Source organism: Sorghum bicolor, chromosome 6 (assembly GCF_000003195.3).
Source record: "Sorghum bicolor cultivar BTx623 chromosome 6, Sorghum_bicolor_NCBIv3, whole genome shotgun sequence".
In the NCBI taxonomy this organism is placed as follows: domain Eukaryota; kingdom Viridiplantae; phylum Streptophyta; class Magnoliopsida; order Poales; family Poaceae; genus Sorghum; species Sorghum bicolor.
Window position 1 is genome coordinate 51,412,760 of NC_012875.2, and position 19,706 is coordinate 51,432,465.

General features: G+C 47.2%; 4 protein-coding genes and 1 non-coding gene across 5 annotated transcripts; 2 read left to right on the forward strand and 3 right to left on the reverse strand.

The window, feature by feature from the left end:
• Positions 411–1,825, forward strand: LOC8082860 (flavonol 4'-sulfotransferase). Its single transcript, XM_002446775.2, has one exon. It carries the CDS (start codon positions 660–662, stop codon positions 1,701–1,703), a length of 1,044 nt encoding a protein of 347 aa, XP_002446820.1. The 5' UTR covers positions 411–659; the 3' UTR covers positions 1,704–1,825.
• Positions 1,980–2,931, reverse strand: LOC8082861 (alpha-amylase/subtilisin inhibitor). Its single transcript, XM_002448164.2, has one exon. It carries the CDS (start codon positions 2,832–2,834, stop codon positions 2,142–2,144), a length of 693 nt encoding a protein of 230 aa, XP_002448209.1. The 5' UTR covers positions 2,835–2,931; the 3' UTR covers positions 1,980–2,141.
• LOC8056028 (putative GEM-like protein 8) lies at positions 5,251–6,966 on the reverse strand. Its single transcript, XM_002448165.2, has 2 exons — positions 6,229–6,966; positions 5,251–6,102 (listed from the first exon to the last, which is right to left on the reverse strand). The coding sequence occupies exons 1-2, from the start codon at positions 6,569–6,571 to the stop codon at positions 5,573–5,575; spliced, it is 873 nt and encodes a 290-aa protein (XP_002448210.2). The 5' UTR covers positions 6,572–6,966; the 3' UTR covers positions 5,251–5,572.
• Positions 10,794–12,101, reverse strand: LOC8056029 (GEM-like protein 4). The gene is made up of 2 exons (XM_002448166.2): positions 11,712–12,101; positions 10,794–11,595 (listed from the first exon to the last, which is right to left on the reverse strand). Exons 1-2 carry the CDS (start codon positions 11,890–11,892, stop codon positions 11,126–11,128), a joined length of 651 nt encoding a protein of 216 aa, XP_002448211.1. The 5' UTR covers positions 11,893–12,101; the 3' UTR covers positions 10,794–11,125.
• TRNAA-UGC lies at positions 19,424–19,496 on the forward strand. The gene has a single exon. It is a non-coding gene; the product is annotated as a tRNA-Ala (tRNA).

Consider the following 19,706-nt stretch of genomic DNA (forward strand, 5'->3'; position numbering starts at 1 on the left):
TTTCAACAGTCATAAGTATACGAATTCTACATACTAATTTGAATTAGCCATTAAATTGAGTATCATCTTTTCAATATAAATTATTGCAATATTTAAATTGCAGTTCTCTTCCATTCAGGCAGGTGATTACATCATCAGCGCCGGTCGTATTCCAAAGGATTTGGCCATTTGCTTTACCAGTTAAACTAAGCAATTTAGCAAGTATAACCTTTTTTAATTGGAAAGTAATAAGGATTTCGTTTCCCAACAGAAATAACAGAAAGCAACCTCTCCAATTTGTTTTTTTTAGAAAGAAGAGGATTTTTTTTTCCTTGTCCCAACTAGCTCTACATGAGGCATTCGCTAAACCAACTCTGTCAACCGTATACGATACTTGATATCCTCTGTTCTAAACAAAACAAGAGGGGCCTCTAATGAGCTTACTGTTGCAATATATAACACACCAAGTGGGTTTATATGAGACTGACATACGAGCTAACATTTCGCAATCATGTGCATCACGTTGCCAGTCCGCCAGAGTAAGGTAGACTTTGTTCCATTGGTACTGGTATTTGCCCACAAATATTCTACATCGACGAGAGAGAGAGAGAGAGAGATGCTAATGGTATGAGTTCATATTTCCAATCCATCGTAAATCCCTACTGCAACGGCGCAACGCCATGTCTTCCTCCTCCATGCGAAGCTTTCCCTCACAAACCGAGCCAGAAACCCGTGAGGAAACAGAAACCAGCCAAGAAATCTACCGGCGTTGCGCCACCTCGGTCATCTCCCTGCCGAAATCAGACGGATTGTCCCACCTCCAACTCTACCGTCACCACCAAGGATGGCACGGCAGCCAGATGTGCATAGCCGGCGCCATGGCCGCGGACGCGTGCTTCACCGCGCGGCCTTCGGACATCGTCGTCGCCACCCTGCCCAAGTCCGGCACGACGTGGATCAAGTCTCTCCTGTTCTCCACCGTGCACCGCAGAGAGCATCCCGCGGACGCCGCCGACGTCCACCCTTTCAGCTCCTTCGGCCCCCACGAGTGCATCAAGTTCCTGGAGTACCAAGTCTACACCGGCAAGGAGATTCTTCCAGACGACGTCGACGAGCTCCCGGATCCAAGGCTCTTCGCCACGCACGTCCCGTGGGTGGCGCTGCCGGCGGCCGCCGTTGCGTCGGGATGCAAGGTCGTGTACATGTGCCGCGACCCCAAGGACACCATGGTCTCGCTCTGGCACTTCGTGAACAAGCTCAGGGTCAAGGAATGGCTGGAGCCTCTCTCGGTGGAGATCGCCGCCGACCTGTTCTGCGACGGCTTGTCGGCGTTCGGGCCCTACTGGGACCACGTGCTCGGCTACTGGCGCGCTCACTTGGCGCGCCCCGGGCAGGTGCTCTTCTTCAGGTACGAGGAGCTGTGGAAGGATCCGCCGGCGCATGTCCGGAGGCTCGCCGCGTTCATCGGCCTCCCGTTCGACGTTGATGAGGAGGAGAATGGCGTGGTGGACGCCATCGTGAAGCTATGCTCGTTCGAGCACATGGGCGGGCTGGAGGTGACCAAGAGCGGCAGGACGGAGTTTGTGGTTGGCGCGGTGGAGAACAGCTCGTTCTTCCGGCGCGGCGGGGTCGGGGACTGGGCGAACTATCTGTCGCCGGAGTCAGCGCGGCGCATCGACGCTATTACCAAGAGCAAGTTCGAGGGTACAGGCCTCAGTTTGTAACCAGGGAATGACAACACATTGCGCTTACGCCTATGTGATGTCTGATGTCTTGTATCTATCTTGTTAAGAGAATCGCAGATTTATGTATTAAAATGAAGAGTGGAATTGATGGAACTTAAGATGATACTCTATCTTGCAACACTTAAGAAGGAAATACGCTTAGAAAACTTTAATTAAAAAAAAAAATCTTGAGATGCACCTGGAGATGATTTCAGAAAGCACGAACATTGTCTATGCACATTTGTATTGAGCCGTTTCAGGTTCGGGACAAATTCAGACTCTCGTAATTTTGCTTTATTACCCTTTATCTAATATCTGGGCCCTGGACTGATCACATAGAAATAGTACTCACAGCAAGTTCGTCGCCAATAACGGAACAAATCCATAATTATTCGGCATGCATATGTACGCACGCTACACAAAGCACCGCATCACGATTCAAGCATGTACGGTCGCTGCCTTCTCGAACTTGACGGCATGAGCCCGGTCTGTCTCGGTGGTGCCGAGCCACGCGCGGCGGTCCCCGTCGTCCCTGAACACGCCCAGGTCCTGGCACGACGACGACGTGCTGCCGCTGGCGGCCCCGCCGCACCACACCAGCTTGTACCCGCCGCGGCCGTGCTTCTCGACGCGGAACACCTTCTCCCGCCCGTTCGGGCTAGGGGACCGGACCGGGCCGGTGAGGACGAGCCGGCGGCCCGACGACAGTACCGGGGCTGGGGCTGGGGCTGTGGCTAGCGCGTCGCCGTCGCCGGAGACGTGCCACTCGGTGGTCTGCACGCACGTCGTCACGGCGGCGAAGTGGACGCCGACGTCGGAGGCGACGCGCACGGTGCGGTCACCCTGCTGCGGCAGCGGCGTGAAGCGCACGGGGAAGCCCTTGCGGAGCGGGTCGGCCTCCTGCGCGACGAAGAGCGGGCACCGGAGGCCGTTCGGCGCCATGGTGAGCCCGCCGCCGCTCCCGCTCCCGTGGGGCACCGGGAGGACGTAGTAGTCGGCGTCGGCGCTCAGCTCGTGGCCGTCCGTGTCGTACACCGGCGGCAGTGCTGCCGCCGCGGCGCCGCACGAGAGGGAGATGGCGGCTAGGACGGAGACGAGCACGAGGAGGCGCGCGGCGCGCGGGATGCCCATGGCTGAAGCTGTGGGCAGTTTTGCGTTGGCTTGCGTATGTACGACGAGGAGAGTAGTGTCAAGTGACTCTGTGACTCTGAGTTCGAATAATCAGCTGATGATGACTGCACGAGTACCATGCGTCAGTATTTATACTGCTCTGGAGTATCTGGAGTGCAGTCGCCAGCTTTGCTTCCTCCTAGATTTGTACGTGACGTGAAGTCACTTTCTTGTCGTCCGTGCACGTACTGGTCAGCTAGTCAAGTACGGTAGCGATCTGTATCCCGCTATCCGCGACTGGGAAACTGCAGAAATGTGAAACGTATAGTATACAGTATACTGAACTACTGGTCCTTGGAAACTTGGCAGCTGGCGTTTCCGAGAGCGAGTAGAATGCGTATTCCTTGCACTGTCGTATTCATTCATCTGTGTGGATTTCTGTAAACGACGCAGCATTTGTGGAGTGTGGAGCGTCCAAGTGTTGATACCAAGATGCGCCGGTACACGAGTAGTCACATGCACCCCCAAAAAACACGCGTTGCAGCTCTTGTGCGAAGACCCAGATGTTCAAGGTTTTTTTTTTTTTTTGAAGCAAACTGAGAAAAAACTGATTTGGCGAGCTTCCCTGATACACGCGCTTGCAATTGTATCATCTGGATGTAAGCTTTGCTGGGATCAGCTTTGTTTGCATCAACATCACCGACCGGGGACGGGGGACCGTTTGGCCGCTTTAGAAGCGCTATTGCATGCGTTTTCCGATGAAAAAAAATCAGCGGCACTCTGCTTCTAGCCGGCCGGCCGTGGCACGCCGCCGCCAGCTCTCTTGTTTCTTTCTGGAAGAAGTCCAATTGGACCTTTTCGTTGAGCAACTAGTTGGGCCGGATAAACAACCTATCCATATGAGGCTTTGGATTCAGAACCAGCCCACCAAACAAGCTGCCCAGCTTGGTTGGACTGGACCCACTCGATACCCGGCCGGGTAAGGGGGCAGCTCCAGTGTCGGATGCAATTTTGAGATTGAGATGGATTTCAACATTCGCATACTAGCTTGCTGCTTTCTTTATTCCCTCTGTTCTAACCAAAACCAACGACCGATTTGAGAAATCGATGTGCTTGGTTCGGTTGCTGCAGTGTTGAAACCTTGAAATCGAACCATGTCGATGCTTCTCTCTCCCCACGGTTTGATCTCGCTACACACTGGAGCTGCTCAAACAACCAACCCATCTGATTTGGCGAGCCAATTTACCAATAAAAAAGACTCGTATTCAGGGCAAAAGGGACCATTTTACCTTTTTTATTGGTTTTTGTTCATGTGGCACCATATTAGATGGAGTAAGTTCGTCGGACTTGAAAGTTTAGAGAGGTAAATGTAAGTAGATTTTTTTAAAAAAAATATCCAAAAAATCAATAAATAAATAAATAAATATTGCAATTGAAATTTCTAAAATTTAGTTTGGTCTTAAAAAATTCAGAAATTGTTTTACTTGAAAATTATGAAACTATTTTTAGTTCTTTTTTTCTAAAACCTTATGGTGCCTAGCTTGCAATTCTTTGAATCCTTATGGACTCAATTTTTTGTGTGTATTTTCTAGAAGCTCTTGTTATCAATTTTAGTTAGCTGATGTTGATCATAAGGACTACGTAGAAACACCAGTGGAGCGTCATTAGAGGACCTTATTGAGCCTTGGTCCCCTGCCGCACACATGCATTTTCTTGTTGTCTACATGACTGGTCTACAATAACCAAGTGAGATTTTAATGACGATGTGAGTGTCATGTAACCACATCCTACTTAATACCAGTATTTAGTATGAACATAGGTGTCACGCAATTTTAGTACAAACATCGTAACCCACAATATTGTCATGTAACCACTTTTAGGTTTTTCAATTGCATTATTTTGTCATGTAAAAATATTTGGATAATTTTCTAAATATGAGGGTTTAATTGCATTATTTTAAATTTTGGATAACTTAGTCCAATTTACCCTCCTCACGTGACGTCACATCAGTAAAACCACCATAAAAACACCCAAGCTGCAAAACCAAACAGTTTTAGAAGATGAGGGGGGATCTAGTTTTGGAATACATGGAGGAAAATCGAAGGATTGCGATAGTAGAGAGAGGTAAATTCGACCTTTTCCTACTCAGGCTCCCAAACCCAAATAACTCTAGTGCTCTTGCCAATTGGTCTGACAAGGATTATATTCACTTTCCCTCATAAGAAGTTATTTTATTTCTCCGCCTTTTATTTTCTACTAAACATGAAAATGTAGACCGCAAAATCTGTTAGAATTTGGAAATAATCTGAAAAGTATCAAGAATAATAATGCTATTATCACAATATTCTAAATTTGGGGGAGTCAAATTATATTTTGCATTTTGCATTATGTATGTTCTGACGCTTACTTCCTACTAGTAGAGAGAAAGAAATAAACCATGAGAAACATACTGAACTAGTACTCCATTGGACAAGATCATGCACAAATGATTAATTTCTTGATCCATTTACTAGTACAAAGCAACCACTTTGGAACAACACAGGTGTTGGTCCAACATCGTACGCGGAAGGAACAATTGCACCGATCCGGAATTAGACAGGGCAATCCTAGCTACGGCTACTTCGCGACAAAAGCTGGCGAAGCAAGCCCATAACATCCTCTCTTCACATCGTGCCGACCGGGCAGCCTCGCAACCGGCACGTCCGGACCTCCTCATCAACCTGTAGGTCGCCGGCCCCGACGGACGGCGGTGCGGTCGATCATTGCAGCTGCAGCTCCGAGACGGCCTGCTGCATGTACTTGCAGGACCGCTGGTAGCTGACGAATCCCATGAACCAGAACTCGAAGCCGTCGACGGTGGCGACGTGGATGTACTTCTCCTCCGGCCGGTCGACGTTCTCGCTGGGCCGCACCTTGTCGATCCTCCGGAGCGGGACCACCACCTTGTAGGTGACCCGCGCCGTCGTGCCGCCCTTGGGGGAGGTGACGGTGATGGGTCGGTCGCTGCGGAAGGCCACCTTCTTGGTGGAGACGAAGAGCATCCCGGCGATGGGCCCGCCCGTGGTGTAGATGTAGCACTGCAGCGCCTTCACCAGCCGCTCGCCTTTCTCGGCGGAGAAGGCCTGCCGGAACACGCGCTCGACGCCGCCGGCCTGCAGGATCCGCGCGCCCAGGCTCAGCTTCCCCTTCACCGTCTCCGACAGCTTCGGCCCCAGGGTCACGTGCTCCCTGAACCCTTGCGCCCTTCTGCCCAGCTTGCTCACCCAGTGGATCACCTGACCCTTGCTGCCTGCAGAAGCACATAAACAGCACGAACGTCAGTAAACTTTCAAGCTAATAAGTGTCTTTCTAGCGGTAGAACACATGCATGTTCTGAAGTTAGTGGTACGAGATCAGGATCAAGGTATAGACTTACTGTGCTTGTAGCCGAAAGACGCATAAGGGCTGGGGTGCGTCAACGAGACAGCAAGGTGATCGCCGGCGGCGTCGCCCTTCCTGAAGGACGACGGATCCCTGGACGACACCTCCTCTATCCCGTACGCCTTGGAGGTGACCGGGACCCCGATGACATGGCCGCTGCAGCTCGACGACTTCCTCATGGCTGCCGAGAGCTTAGCGGAGGAGGAGGAGCAGGCAGAGAGCTTAGCTTGGCTGATCGATCTCGTTGGCTGGCGCCGATTGTGCGCGTGCGTGCCTCTATGCCTTAGCGTGTAAGGAATCGCGGATTGGTACCGGAGTGCAGCTGCCGAGGGCGGCATTTATAGGCTCGCCGCGGGTGGTGGAACATCCTTTGGGCCGCACGGCTTTGGGCAAAGGCAGTGGATTTGCGGAGTCAGCAGCCGGGCCGGCCGAGTCACCAGCGGCTCAGAAAGGCGCAGTCCATGTTCGCCTAAAGCAGGCGTAGACCCCCTTCTTCCCTTCCGTTCCGCCTACTGGCCGGCTACTGGTTGCAGCGAGTACCTAAAAACTGCTCGACGTAGTATGTTAGGAATGGAGAGAAGGGCGCATGTGGAGGCCAGGTGCGGCATATTCATGGCGCCAAAGGCAAATGATTCTGGATTTCTCTATGGGATCCGGAGCCCAGCCGGTGTGGGGCTCGCCGTCGCTGCCGGCCGCTTTTCCGAGAAGCGCCCCATGTGCCCGCACATTCTCGCTCGCACCCGGGCGAGGAAAAAAGGGTTGGCGTGGTGTCGAGGGGAGCAAGAGCAATGGGCCCGATGCGCCGAGCGGCCGACTGGCCTCCGCTTTCTTTGAGTTCACGGGACCACTGGTGTTTAGTTTAGAGCAGCCAGGGATCGATCGTCCAGGCATTGCACCGGGACGATATTACGGGTAAGGCAACATGCATGCGCTGCCCCTGCCTATTGAGAGTGATAGTGTTGTCTAAACATACTACACGTACAGGGGACAGGGCCACAGGGGATGGAGGGCCACAAACACTGTTCCAAGATCGCGTCCGCAAGGCGATCGGCAGGCAGGCAGGAGGACCGACCCCGGCTGTGATGTGGACGGAGACGGAGGAGGTAGGGGCCAGCCCCAACCGACCGAACGTGTAAACACGGCCAGCTTTCGAGAGGAAGAACAGGATCCCGGCAAGGCAGCCAACCAACAAACAGCTTCCCCTCCCCATCGAAGTCAGCACGCGCGCCTGCTCCACCGGCGGCCCGCCCGTCCTGGTCCTGGTCACCACCCACGCAGCGCCGAGTCGGACGAACCGCGACCGCCTCACCTACCGACGTACTGTAATCACGTAACCGTCCGGGGGCACTGTTGGCATGCGCATGGGGGCATGGCTGCAGCTGCAGCTGCCGCGCGCCGTCCGTCCTTGTACACCGCACCGCAATGAACCCGGCAGCCGGAAGGGCCGTTGCGAGGGGAGGCCGGCAGCTTTGCCGTTCCTGGACGCCGCGGGGGGATGGGCGGATGGCGCGCGGCGCGCGCGTGTTCCCCCGTGTGGGCCGTGGCTCCGTGCACAGTGCGTTGCTGCGTTGTCAGATGTGTCCAGGTACCCGCCTCTGAAATGAGTATCAGAAGCGGATCTGGGGAGCTCCTCTCGTTTCAGCGTCGCCATCGGCGTATCCCCGCCGTGCTATACGTGTCGATGCAGAGACCGGGGATGTGGCCGACTCAAACGGCTGGAGCCAAATCGTTTTCAGGTTGAGTGGCCGTGGCCGACCATGCCGTCCTTCCAAGAAGGGAGGAATGACACTACGGTTCTTAATTTTCTTTTCTTTTTTTTTAAAAAAAAGGGTGGTTGTTCCATTATCAGTGTTACGAGTAGTGTCAGCATTACAGTGATGTTGTTATAGACGAAGCAGATCGTTGATAGCGATCAACTAACACCGGTGTAAATGGAAAGAAGACGTCTAGCGAGCAATCACACGAGGAGATATAGGCTTAAGAGAATTGTTCTCCCGACGTTGATGACATGTCGGCGATGGCAGGAGCGGATCTAAAGGGGGGGCTCCAGGCATTTGGTGCATCAATGAAAATATAGGAGGGTGAGGGAGAAGAAGAGGTGGACAAAAGAAGAAAAAATAAAGAGAAATAGAGGAAGAAGAAGAAGAAGATATCAGCCTCCTCAATCTTGTTCTACATCTGCCATTGGGCGACGGGATGGAGAAAACAGTGGCAGTGGAACGCAGTGACAAAAAGAGGAGATAAATTCTTTATATTAAGAATGACATCTCATCATAAAATATATACACATCCAAGCTAAAAAAAAGTGATTAGCTATACAATCATAGCATTAAGGTGATTGACCTAGCAGTAACCCGACATCTCTGTAAATGTAACTCAACTGCTTCGATTTTTCAGTGTACGCACAGCACAACTAAGAAATTGGCACGACCATACCAGCTATAAAGTGTAGCTCGATTCCTTGAAAAACTAACCTGAAATGTGACTCTCAATTATTTGGTTCGAAAATATAATGCAAAAAAATTCTGAGGATTAACGACCTGAAACATAAAAGTACGTTTACACCAAATGATACAACAAGCAACTAATTTCAGGTTCCAAAAGTAGAACACTGGCACGCACCAACCAATTCTAATATAGGATGAAAACGAAACGGAAATGAACCCACAACGAACAAAGGCTTATATTGCAAAGTGGCATCGATCATCGCATTTCTTTATGCCCACAGGCCAATTAACATCGCTGGTGCTTCGCTGTTAAGGCCTGGCATCGCGTTGTCGATGCGTTATTGATTGGGTTTTCAGGTTCACTTTCTACTAGCGATCGACAGAACGCTTAAAAGTAGTACAGCAAAAGGAAAACAAAGCACCACCAGTTATGCTTCTCGTCGAATCATAGATTGCAAATCTAATCATCTGCCAAAAATATTCTTGCAATCTCTCTCATGAAACTTGATCATAGATTATTGTTCAGTGTTGCAAGTTACACCTGCAAGATCGCCGTGGTTTATATGGGACAGGGCGCCGCCTGCAGCCTGCAAATTATTTGATCCTCTATCGATGAATGAATATACTGTCTATCTCTTTACTAGTATATGAAGTTTTCCCCCATACTTTCAGTTCTCCAAAATATTGTTAAACATCATGTTAGTTTTCCTAGCCTAATATGTTAAGGCCTTGCTTGGATGCATATTAATCTACATCGAAATCCACATATGTCGAAGTGGACTGGAGTGGACATTAGCTTAAGTTAAATTCTAATTCATTCTAGCAGATATGGATTGAATTGGATACATGTGCATCAATGAGAAGTATGATTTCATAAATTCGGAGGGAGAAAAATAAATTAGAGCTAGGCTGCTAAATACTCAAATAAATTTGCTCGGATGAAAAATGGGTGGTATATATATGATAAAATAGTACATACATATACACCCTCGATGATTTTATAAACTTTTCAGATGTTAATTGATTCTATCCTTGCAAGAAAGTGAAGAATAGAAGGAAATATTCAATTTGGCATCCCACATACTGAGTTGACTGCTATTCAGATTTTCGCTTCTCACTGTCACTGGTGAAATATTCAGATTTTAGTTTCTGACCGGTGGAATTTTATTGATAGAATATAATTAGGCAATAATTTCAAACTGTGATTTGCGTGCTTTTCATGTTTCACTGTTTTAGCATGTGCATGGAAAGGATGACTTTCTAAGCTTTTGTGCAACATTTGGATGCCGATGATTGCATTTGGGGGAAGCGAAGACAAACAAATAAAGGAAATCACTAAGCTAATATTGAAGTTTTTCGTTCATCTGTTGTATCTCTATGGTAATCTTGAAAAGGCACTTAGGAGTTATTAAGAAGTTAACGCGCGACACATCGCGCGTTTGGGGGAATGTGCGATGCCACCCGCGCTCATCCCAGCCTCCAACCATCGCCTACGACCTCGCCGCCTCGCCCTTGTGTGCCTTGCCTACCATACGCCCCTGCTCTTTGATCCCGCCCTCCGCTAACTTGGCGTCTTCGTCACTGGTTGTTCGCCTCGCCCACTGCCCTCTGTGGAGCTCCGACAGAATTCTACTGCCAGCGGTGATCTCCTCCTTAATTCCCCTCCCTCCTTCTGCCGCTGCCGCGGCCATGGTTGCCCGTGCCTCACCCTAGCCCGGCCGCCTCCTACGCCCCCGGAATGCTAACCACCTCCTCCCGCCAAAGTTAGGGAAAAAGAGAGGGTGAGTCTAAGAGAAAGGGTGTTGAAACCGCCACCGTCAAAACCCTAGTTGTCATTGTCTTCTTCTTCATCTCCGGCATAGGTGCCGGTGCGGTCGGAGTGGAGTCACAGGCGGTAGGAAGAGCACGGGAGGAAGAGGGAGACAAGCCCGAGCGGAGTCGCGTCGTCACGCTGGAGCGCAACGGTCGCATAATAACTTTTGTCTATTAGAACTTCACTCGTAATAGTTCTCCAAGGCATGACTGTTTCATCTTAGTATAGTAGGTTTAAATAGTGGCCAGGGTTGAGATATGCCAAACAGCAAATTAAACGAAACAAGTAGAACCAGCACGATTGCCACAAATGAAAAGATGGGATCATAATTCAGTTCACAATCTAGGTGTTGCACAAACACTTCGTGTTTTTCATTCCATATGTAAACCTCATATGAGCCACTTTTACCGTGGACCAGCACAGATTTACTCAACATCACCAATTACGTAATCTATAATAAATTTTCTCCTATATTCGGTATACCGGACTTGCTTCAATGCCAAAAACGCCGCCAAGCAATCCATCAAGGAAACTGAACCCTACTACATATGCACACAGATGAAGCAGTAGAGCACAAGCACAACGCCCGGCCGGCCGAACGGGAGCCGGCGGAGACGTTCGTTCGCGTCAGGTCATTGCGACTGCGACTGCGACTGCGCGATGGCCTTCTCCAGCTCCTGCAGGGACACCTGGTACCTGACGAATCCCATGAACCAGAACTCGAAGCCGTCGTCGGTCACGACCTGCACGTACTTCTGCTCCGGCCGGTCCTTGTTCTCGCTCGGCTTGGCCGTCTTGACCCTCGCCAGCGGGATGGCCACCTTGTACGGCACCCGCACCACCGTGCCGCCGCCCTGGGGAGAGGTCAGCGCCAGCGAGCGGTCGCTCCGGAACGCGATCCGCTCCGTGGACACGAAGAGCATCCCCGCGATCGGCCCGGCCGTGGTCGACAGGTAGCACTGCGAGGCCCTGAGGAGCTTCTCGCCCTTGTCGGCGGAGAACCACCGCCGGAACACCTTCTCCACGCCGCCGGCCTGCAGGATCCTTGCTCCCAGCGACAGCTTGCCCTTCACGGTCTCGTACAGCTTTGGCCCCAGAGTCACTGCAAACACCATCGAGCAACAGCACGTTCAGCCTCAGATACAGATCGAGAGATGAATTCATGGACGGACAGGAGAAAGAGGAATTCATCCGTGATTTGGTTGGAGAAGAACGTACCATGTTCTTTCAGGCCTTGGGCGACCCTGTCCCCGGTCCGGCCGCCGAACTTTGCAGCCCGTCCGCCCGCGGCGGCTGCGTTCTTGGCGGCGCCATTGCTGGGGAAATCCGGCTCCTCAATGCCGAAGGCCCTGTTGTTCACCGGGATGCCGATCACATGCTCGTGTCCTGCCTTCTCCATCTCTTCTTGAATCTTGACCGAGGCGGCGAGGAACCCCAAGACTTCGCCTTGTTGGTTGCTTACAGAATTCGCGGCTGAGCTTCCGGCCGGCCTCTGCGCGATCGAGGTGGTTGCTAGCTGGTGAGCGGTGGGTGGGTGTGGCTTGTTGTGTTGATGTGCGTGGTGTGGGTTGTTGTTGATGCTCGAGCTCCGTGCTCCAAATGGGAAGAGGAGGGTGTCTTTTATAAGCCGTGAACCTGTCAATGCTCTTTTTTTTTTTTTTTTTTTTTGCCGTTCACAACGATCAAAAGCTGGGTGCCTATCCAATACTCGACCTCTTTTGAATGGAACAGTCATCATCCCCCCAAGAGGAGTCGAGGATAAAAGAAGAATTCCCAAGGTGCAGTTGGACCCCTACCTAATGCCGTCCTCCTGCATGTGCAAGGGTCCCTCTGCTGCTATGTGTTCATGTGCCCTGAGTGGCATCCACGCATGCAGGCCGTGGTATGTATTCATATATCCACCCAACCCGTTACGTGCATGTGCATGCATGAAGTTTGGGACCCCGAAATATCTATGGCATGATTTTACCTAAAAAAACTCAATGGCATGGTTCAGAACTGCCAAAAGGAAAAATCAGGCCTTAATATTTTTCGGACAAAAGTTAATTATTCAAGGTAAAGAAAAGGCAATCCACACACCACACTGCACCATGGTACCCATAAAATTTGCACATAAGTACGTTGCAGGAGCTCATTTGACGCCGGGAATGACGTGGAAACAGGTAGAAGGATCCTCAGGGCAGGGGCCGGGGGGAGTTGGCAATTGGCATGCCCCACTACGTTCTGGATGACCACGAAGAAGGTTCTTCCGCCAACGCGTGTATGGAAGACACCGTCACACGTTCGGTCACTTGCAACACAGCACTAGACTTAGAGGCGGCCGCGGGGGTCGTGCCGTGCAGTGGTGGTTTCTTCGCTTTTTTCCCCTTTGGCGCCCTGCTTTTTTCTCGGCGCCCACCGCGCGCGGCTCTGAGTCAGCGTCGCGTCCGACTCGGCGCCGAGTCATGTCCGCGCGCGAAAATCCACCCGCCGATCGCCGGATTGACAGCCAGCACCGATCCCATCGTGGGTTGGTCTGGTCGCCGTCGCCGGTGGGCGGTGGCGATCGAGCCGGGCCAGGCACAGGCACAGGCACAGGCACAGCTCGGCCGCTCGCTCGCTCGCTGGCCCTGGCTGTTGTGGCTGCCGCCCTGTCATTTTCTATCATAAAATCGTGAGCTCAGTCACAGGCAGCTCCATGCGCTGGATCTAGCCGATGCTGATTCAAAGCTCCTCGTGCGTGCTCGAGACTTCTTGACAAGTTGAGAGGCTTTTTTTTTTCAGCTTGCGTTGTCAGCGGTGATGCGATCCCGCGTGTACGCCAGCTAGGTCGTCTGGTTTGGATTGTTTATTTCGCTTTTCGGGATTGTCCTGTCGAGACCGATCGGAATTCGTGGTGGTTGGGGTTTCAGAAGGTCAAAATGGATATCTTCGATTTGGCTCTGCATTCAACCTCAAGCTAAAGCTCTTGCGGCGAAAGGTCGTGGCGCCGGGAAAAGGGCGCGAAATGGTGGTATGTGGACTCGAGCGCCTGTCGAATGTAAGTATCTTTTGCTACCGTTGAATACCTGAATGAATGGATAAGGATCTGGATATAGGAAAACGTGGATATATGCACAGAGTGTCATAGTGTTAGTATACTACTGTACTTTATTAGTGTCGGAGCTGAAAGGATTTGCGTGTATGCTGACAGATTGGTCTATATGCATGTGCAGCTAGCGCGTCTTAGATGAGCACAGAACGTCATTAGAGACAGCGATCATCCGTTTAGCTGGAAGATAGTGGGTGCTAAATTTCAATAGCAGTATCAGAAAAGAAAACACACCTCAGTTTCCATAGAATCCTTGACTGTTATATATAGTTTGGCTTCGCGGCACTAGATGTTTCTCTTCTTTGCCAAGACACTCTGGCTTCGCGGCACTAGATAAGTAAGATGATCTACCAGCTTGTTGGAGAGAATTTTTGAAAAGAGCTTAGCCACACTATGGGTCAAGCTGATTGGCGTCTACTTTTTAGTATAATAATTAAGTGAGCCGTGTTGATGGACTTGAAATGCTGGTCATGTTGATGACAGAGAAGTAATTTACCACGATATCCTATTTGATTACTCTCCTTGTTCTTAAAAACTTCGACTCTTAGAATCCGTGTCAGTCAAACTATTTATATTTAACCAATTTTATAAAAAAGAACATCAATATCTATGATAAATCTAATGGTACTAACTTGGTATTATAATCTTAGAGTTCTTTTAGAAATTTGATCAAAATTTAAGAAAATTGACTTATAAGACAACTAAGAATTGAAGTTTTTAGGAAGAGAGTATATACCAAAGTTTGACAAGTGTGGCAATGTACGTATGGATGGTACGCAGACGGCAGACCGACCTTTTTAGCGTCTTCCATTTGGGTTAAAGGAATGGATAAGCTTTCACCGTTACCATGACTCATCCGAGGATAATATGGCTGCACACGCGAATTGCATTCAGCTTGTACATGGACAGTGCGAGTGCTTTTTTTTTTTTTTGCGAAGTGTGCGTAAATAAACTCCGAGTCTCCGATCGATCCGAGCCAGGCCCCACTAGTAAAGTAGTAATCCCGCTATGTGGTGGAGCTCGACGTATTAAACTTGCTTGTGGTCATGTGGAGTTGACAATGAGACACACAAAATCGATTTTTCTTTTATGAAACAAGGTCGATTTTCTTCGTTACCGTTTCAAACATTGAAGAGCTCTCTTACTGTTCGTTTCCTAATCAGCGAGCTGCTCAAGTAGTAAGCTCTAGAGCAATCCCGCGAAAACCCACTGCATTTTTTTAGCCTCCAGCTTTTGAACATCGTCAGTGTTCTTTGTCTTTTGCTTCACGGGGCGGGGTAATAAGAAGGAAAAAGGGACAGTATGCGAAGTAGTCAAAGGGCAATTGGGTTTCTCAGATCGCAAATTTTTACAATCAGAAAAGCAATGGAACAGTGCATATGTTAGATTATGACATGACCGCAATCAAAGGACATGGCCTCCACCATGTGGCAGAGATGATCAGGACCGGCGGCAACTGCACACATCATGCAGCAACTTAAAAGGCGTGCACGCATTACGAGCGCATAAAAGCTTTTTTGTTTAAGAAATGGCTTTGTGTTAGGTTGTGTTTCCTTCCCAATCAAAAGCGCTTAACTGCAAGCATGCAGCGGCTTGATGGCCTAAAAAAAACAGATCAAGCCGAAAGGATGTTGACTGATAAGCTATAGTAGAAAGTACTGTTAGCTAATTTGTTGTTAAAGAAAAATATTACTGAATCACTGACATATTTGGTTGATAAGCTTCAAGCGATCTCTCTCACCAGTGTTTTGTTTTGTTTTCCAGTGCATATTTCTTTAAGGCCTGAACAGTGCTAAGGCTTGCTGCACAACCGAACAGGCCGGCAATCAGCTAATTCTTTGATCTTTCTGGTGTTAGCTTCTTACACCGGTAACCCGTGGGATCTTTTGTGGAGGACGGATCATCGATCTAAGCATGCGTGCGTGGATACAATCCATAAGCAGACTTATATATACACACATTCACTCCACAAAACACATTTTATCCATATATAACCATCCAGTGGCGGAGCCAGGATTTGAGTCTTGGGTATTCTTTGCTACTGTTTGGTGAGTCGTCACTTAGCTGTTGCCTCTAACCTAACTGATGTGGGCCCTCGTCAGTCGCCATGTAGGCATAGCATAGAGATAGAGGCCGTGCCCGCGCTACATGTCCCGCGCTGCCAGGAGCTTAGGACACTGGGAACTAGTAGTGCCGCCACCACGTCATGCCTGGTCGGGTAAGGTTAGAGATTTAGGAATGAGGATTATGGAATTGTCTCTCAATCATGCCTCGTTCACTCACATGAAAAACTACTTTTATTATACATGCTGCTATGTGCATATTTCGATTTATCTTGGAAAAGAGTTTAGAAACAAGATATGATTTGTACTAATATTTAGTGGCATGAGTCAATATGTATGTGGTTTGAAGATAAATAATTAGGTTCTCATTTGCAGAAACAACAAAAAAAAATAATTTCAGTAATCGAGCTAACATAGAATCTGTGTGGAAAAATGAATACAAGGATAGATTAAAAAGAATGAGAGAGAAATTTTATTTTCTAAATATAGAAATGCTAATATATTTGATATACATATATATAAATATACCTATATATACTTAGAGCAACTCCAACAGATATGCTATTTATGTTGTCTAGGCTATTTTTATATTTTTAAAGCAAAAGTTAAACTCCAACAGATGTGCTATCTGGTTTGCTAAAATAGCAAGTTTGCTATTCCTAAACTTTCGCTTGTCATATATAGCATGTCGTCCTCACTAGCTATCCTATACAAAGGCTGTTGTGGAACTCTATGCTTTGAGAGAGTTTTTTATTTTACACAATGGCTAAATAATATAAATTTAGCTAGTCTCTTGAAGATGCTCTTAGTGCATAAAAAAGTTGGGTATTCCTGGGAATACCAGGAATACCCGGTGTATCCGCCCATGTAACCATCTCCGGAACTCGAGCCACCCTAGACTTCTTGCTGTCGACAAATGCTTCATTTACCACTAGAAAAATGTCACCGATAAATCTTAAAAAAATATAGGAAAATATGGGCGCTCATATCAAGTAAAGAATTTGAATCATAGTGGACCTGTTCCATCACAAGGCAACTGAAAATCATCACATGCGATGTTGTTTTGTTTTATATATGTTTGTTTTGTGTGTGGGGTCATGTTATGTTTTGTTATGTTAAATTGTATTAAAAGTTGTGAACATACTCTCTCTATCCAAGCAAGAAAGTCACCTAGGATTTTGTGCAGACGAAACTTTTCTAAGTTTGATTAGGTTTATAACTTTAAATAAATTTGTTATAAAATATATGCAATATATAATCTGATAATACTTGATTAAATTTAAAAATTTTGACTTCTAAGGAAATGAGAATAAATGAGACGGAGGGAGTACCTATTTGTCCATAATTCATTTGTTATGTTAAGTGCAAATTCTGATCAGTTTACTCAAAAACGGCAGCAACCAACTAATAAATGGTAATGGGAAAAGGGTTAATTAATTCATTTTATTGTTTGAGGCCATTTTCAGAGTGAGATACTCCATAAAGCTAGTACACATGTATGAAGATACCTTGGAGAGCATCACAATCGCAAGATGCAACAGTTTTCTCTCTGCTTTTATCTCCTTTTTTTTCCTCCATTGGATAGTATGGGCGAGGATACTGATAAAGACCAGCAAGACAGCAAGTTTCCAACAAGAAATCAAAGGCCCTTCCCCACACTTTGGAGTACAAAGAAAAGGACTCGATAAACAAAAACAATGCCAATCAATCAGTCCGTCGAGGTGTCATGTACGACGACGATGCTCACTCTAATGCAAGGCCTTGTTTAATTCGTGAAAATAAATATTTTAGATACTGTAGCATATTTGTAATTATAGCAATTAGTGTATAATCATAAACTAATTAAATTTTTTAAAATTTTATCTCGCAAAATATATACAAACTATACAATTATTTATTTTTTAAATTTATATTTAATATTTCATGTATATGTCCAAACATTTAATATGGATGGAATGGATTTTTTTTTTGACCGAAAACTAAACAAGGCCCAAATCCATAAAAGCCACGAATCCTTGCACCGACTAGACTGATGACCAACACACGTACGTGTGAACCAAGCTGACAATAATGGCGATCAGAAAACTCCCAATTAATCCTAAGCCGTGTCCCGTTTAATTTTAATTTTGTTCTGGCCGGCTGGCGCGTTCATGGCACTCGCGGTCGCGGTGCACTCGCATGGCGACACTTGTGGCGCCCTCCGGGCTTCCTGCGCGGAAATGGGAGTAGGACGAGGAAAAAGATGGATCACAGGGTCGGTGGTATAGCGATGTTGATCGCGGGAATCCTCCGCTCCATTTTGAAGGAATCTGCTGAGTTGGTTCCGAGGTCAGTTAGCTAGTATCGTGGGAGAATGTGTGGATTTTTATTTTATTTTATTTATTTATTTATTTATTTTGATTTGCTTTTGTTTTTGTGGTTGGTTATTTCCTTGGATTCAGATTTGCATCACTGTTGCTTGATCATGAAGTCAGTGTTTACATTGAACCAAAGTGACAATAGTTTTTTGTGCTCTTTTTTTTTAGAACATTCCAGATTACAACCTCTCATTAGTCTTTAATCCGATTATTAAGAATTTGTGCCTAACCAAAACGTTTTAGTTATTGACCAATACAGATATTAAGAAACTGCATGGCCTTTTGACTCTGGGAGCTTCCATCAGTCCACCAAAGTCTCCTTTCTCGGTCGTCAATACAGCGCAACACAGCTCGTGACCGAAGCCATTGCACTAAAACAAACTTAGAAAAGAAGTTTTGATTAGTTGTTGTTGAATACCGAGTCATCTCCTATACACTATATGGCCTAGCAAAGGTAGCAACTCTTATAAGTAACAGAATGTTTTGGCTCAGCCCCCCCCCCCCCCCCCACCAACTTACTATCCATTTTCTGCTCAAATTCTTGGACCTGTTTGGAACCATGGCCATGTCTTTCTGACCACGATACGGGAATTCCACGGTGTGATTTATTCATTGATTTTTTTCTTCTCACTGGGCAGTTGGTAGACTCATGGTCACCACAAGTCGTTTGCCGGGATTCTTCTCATTGCCACCACCACGATAAAGCGAAACAAACACACTCTTATTTGTCTAGACCAATATGGTAGAAAAAGGAGTAATTTATGTATGTAATTTAAGTTTTGTCCCAAGTCAGTATACTCTAACTTTTTCTAATTTCACAGAAATATATCAACATCCACAATGCATAGTCGGTTTGATAAAACTAATATGATGTTGTGACTTGTCCATTTTTCTATTATTTTGTCAAAATTAGAGAAGTATGCCTTATGATATAATACTAAAATGGCCTAAGTTCAGGAGAAGTGAATATTCACTAGATTATCTAGTAAACATTTTTTTAGTAACTGAACAGTACTAGAAAGTAATTGTTGCATGTTTCAATCTGTTGAGCTAGGTTTAAAAACTATTAATGGTTTTTGAAAGCTGTTGATAGATTGTTTAAGAACTACTGATGAACAATGTATGCAATTGCTAAGATGTTTTAGGAAATTGTCGTGTGGTTTTCAAAATGATGTGATCCGAATATCAAATATAGTTGGAGTAAGAAGTTGCAACACAAGAAAAGTCGGAGTTCCAAAAAAAAAAAAGGAATGACTTTTTTCCCCGAGAGAAGGAAATAGAAGTCGGAAGGGATCATCCAGCCCATGTGTGAGTGAGTCGACAGACAATACTCTCTATTGGGCCTAAGGATGATATCGAGCATCAGCCAGATGCTGGCCCATTGGAGTTATTGACTCAGATATATCTGGATTAAAACTTGTAAATAAAAATTAGCATCACGGGGATGTAGCTCAAATGGTAGAGCGCTCGCTTTGCATGCGAGAGGCACGGGGTTCGATCCCCCGCATCTCCAATTGTTTTTGAACTTTTTAATGTTTTTGGTCCTTTCTGTCCGTCTCTATGCCAGAAGTGTGCTAGAGACTATCTTGCTTGTCTCACAAAAAGCACAGGCGATTGTATAGATTATAGAAGACCCCGAGAATGTTCGTGATGATAATTTATAAATAGCTAACTAGAAAAAACATAGAAGATAATAAAAATGAACACTTTAGTGGAGTGTTAT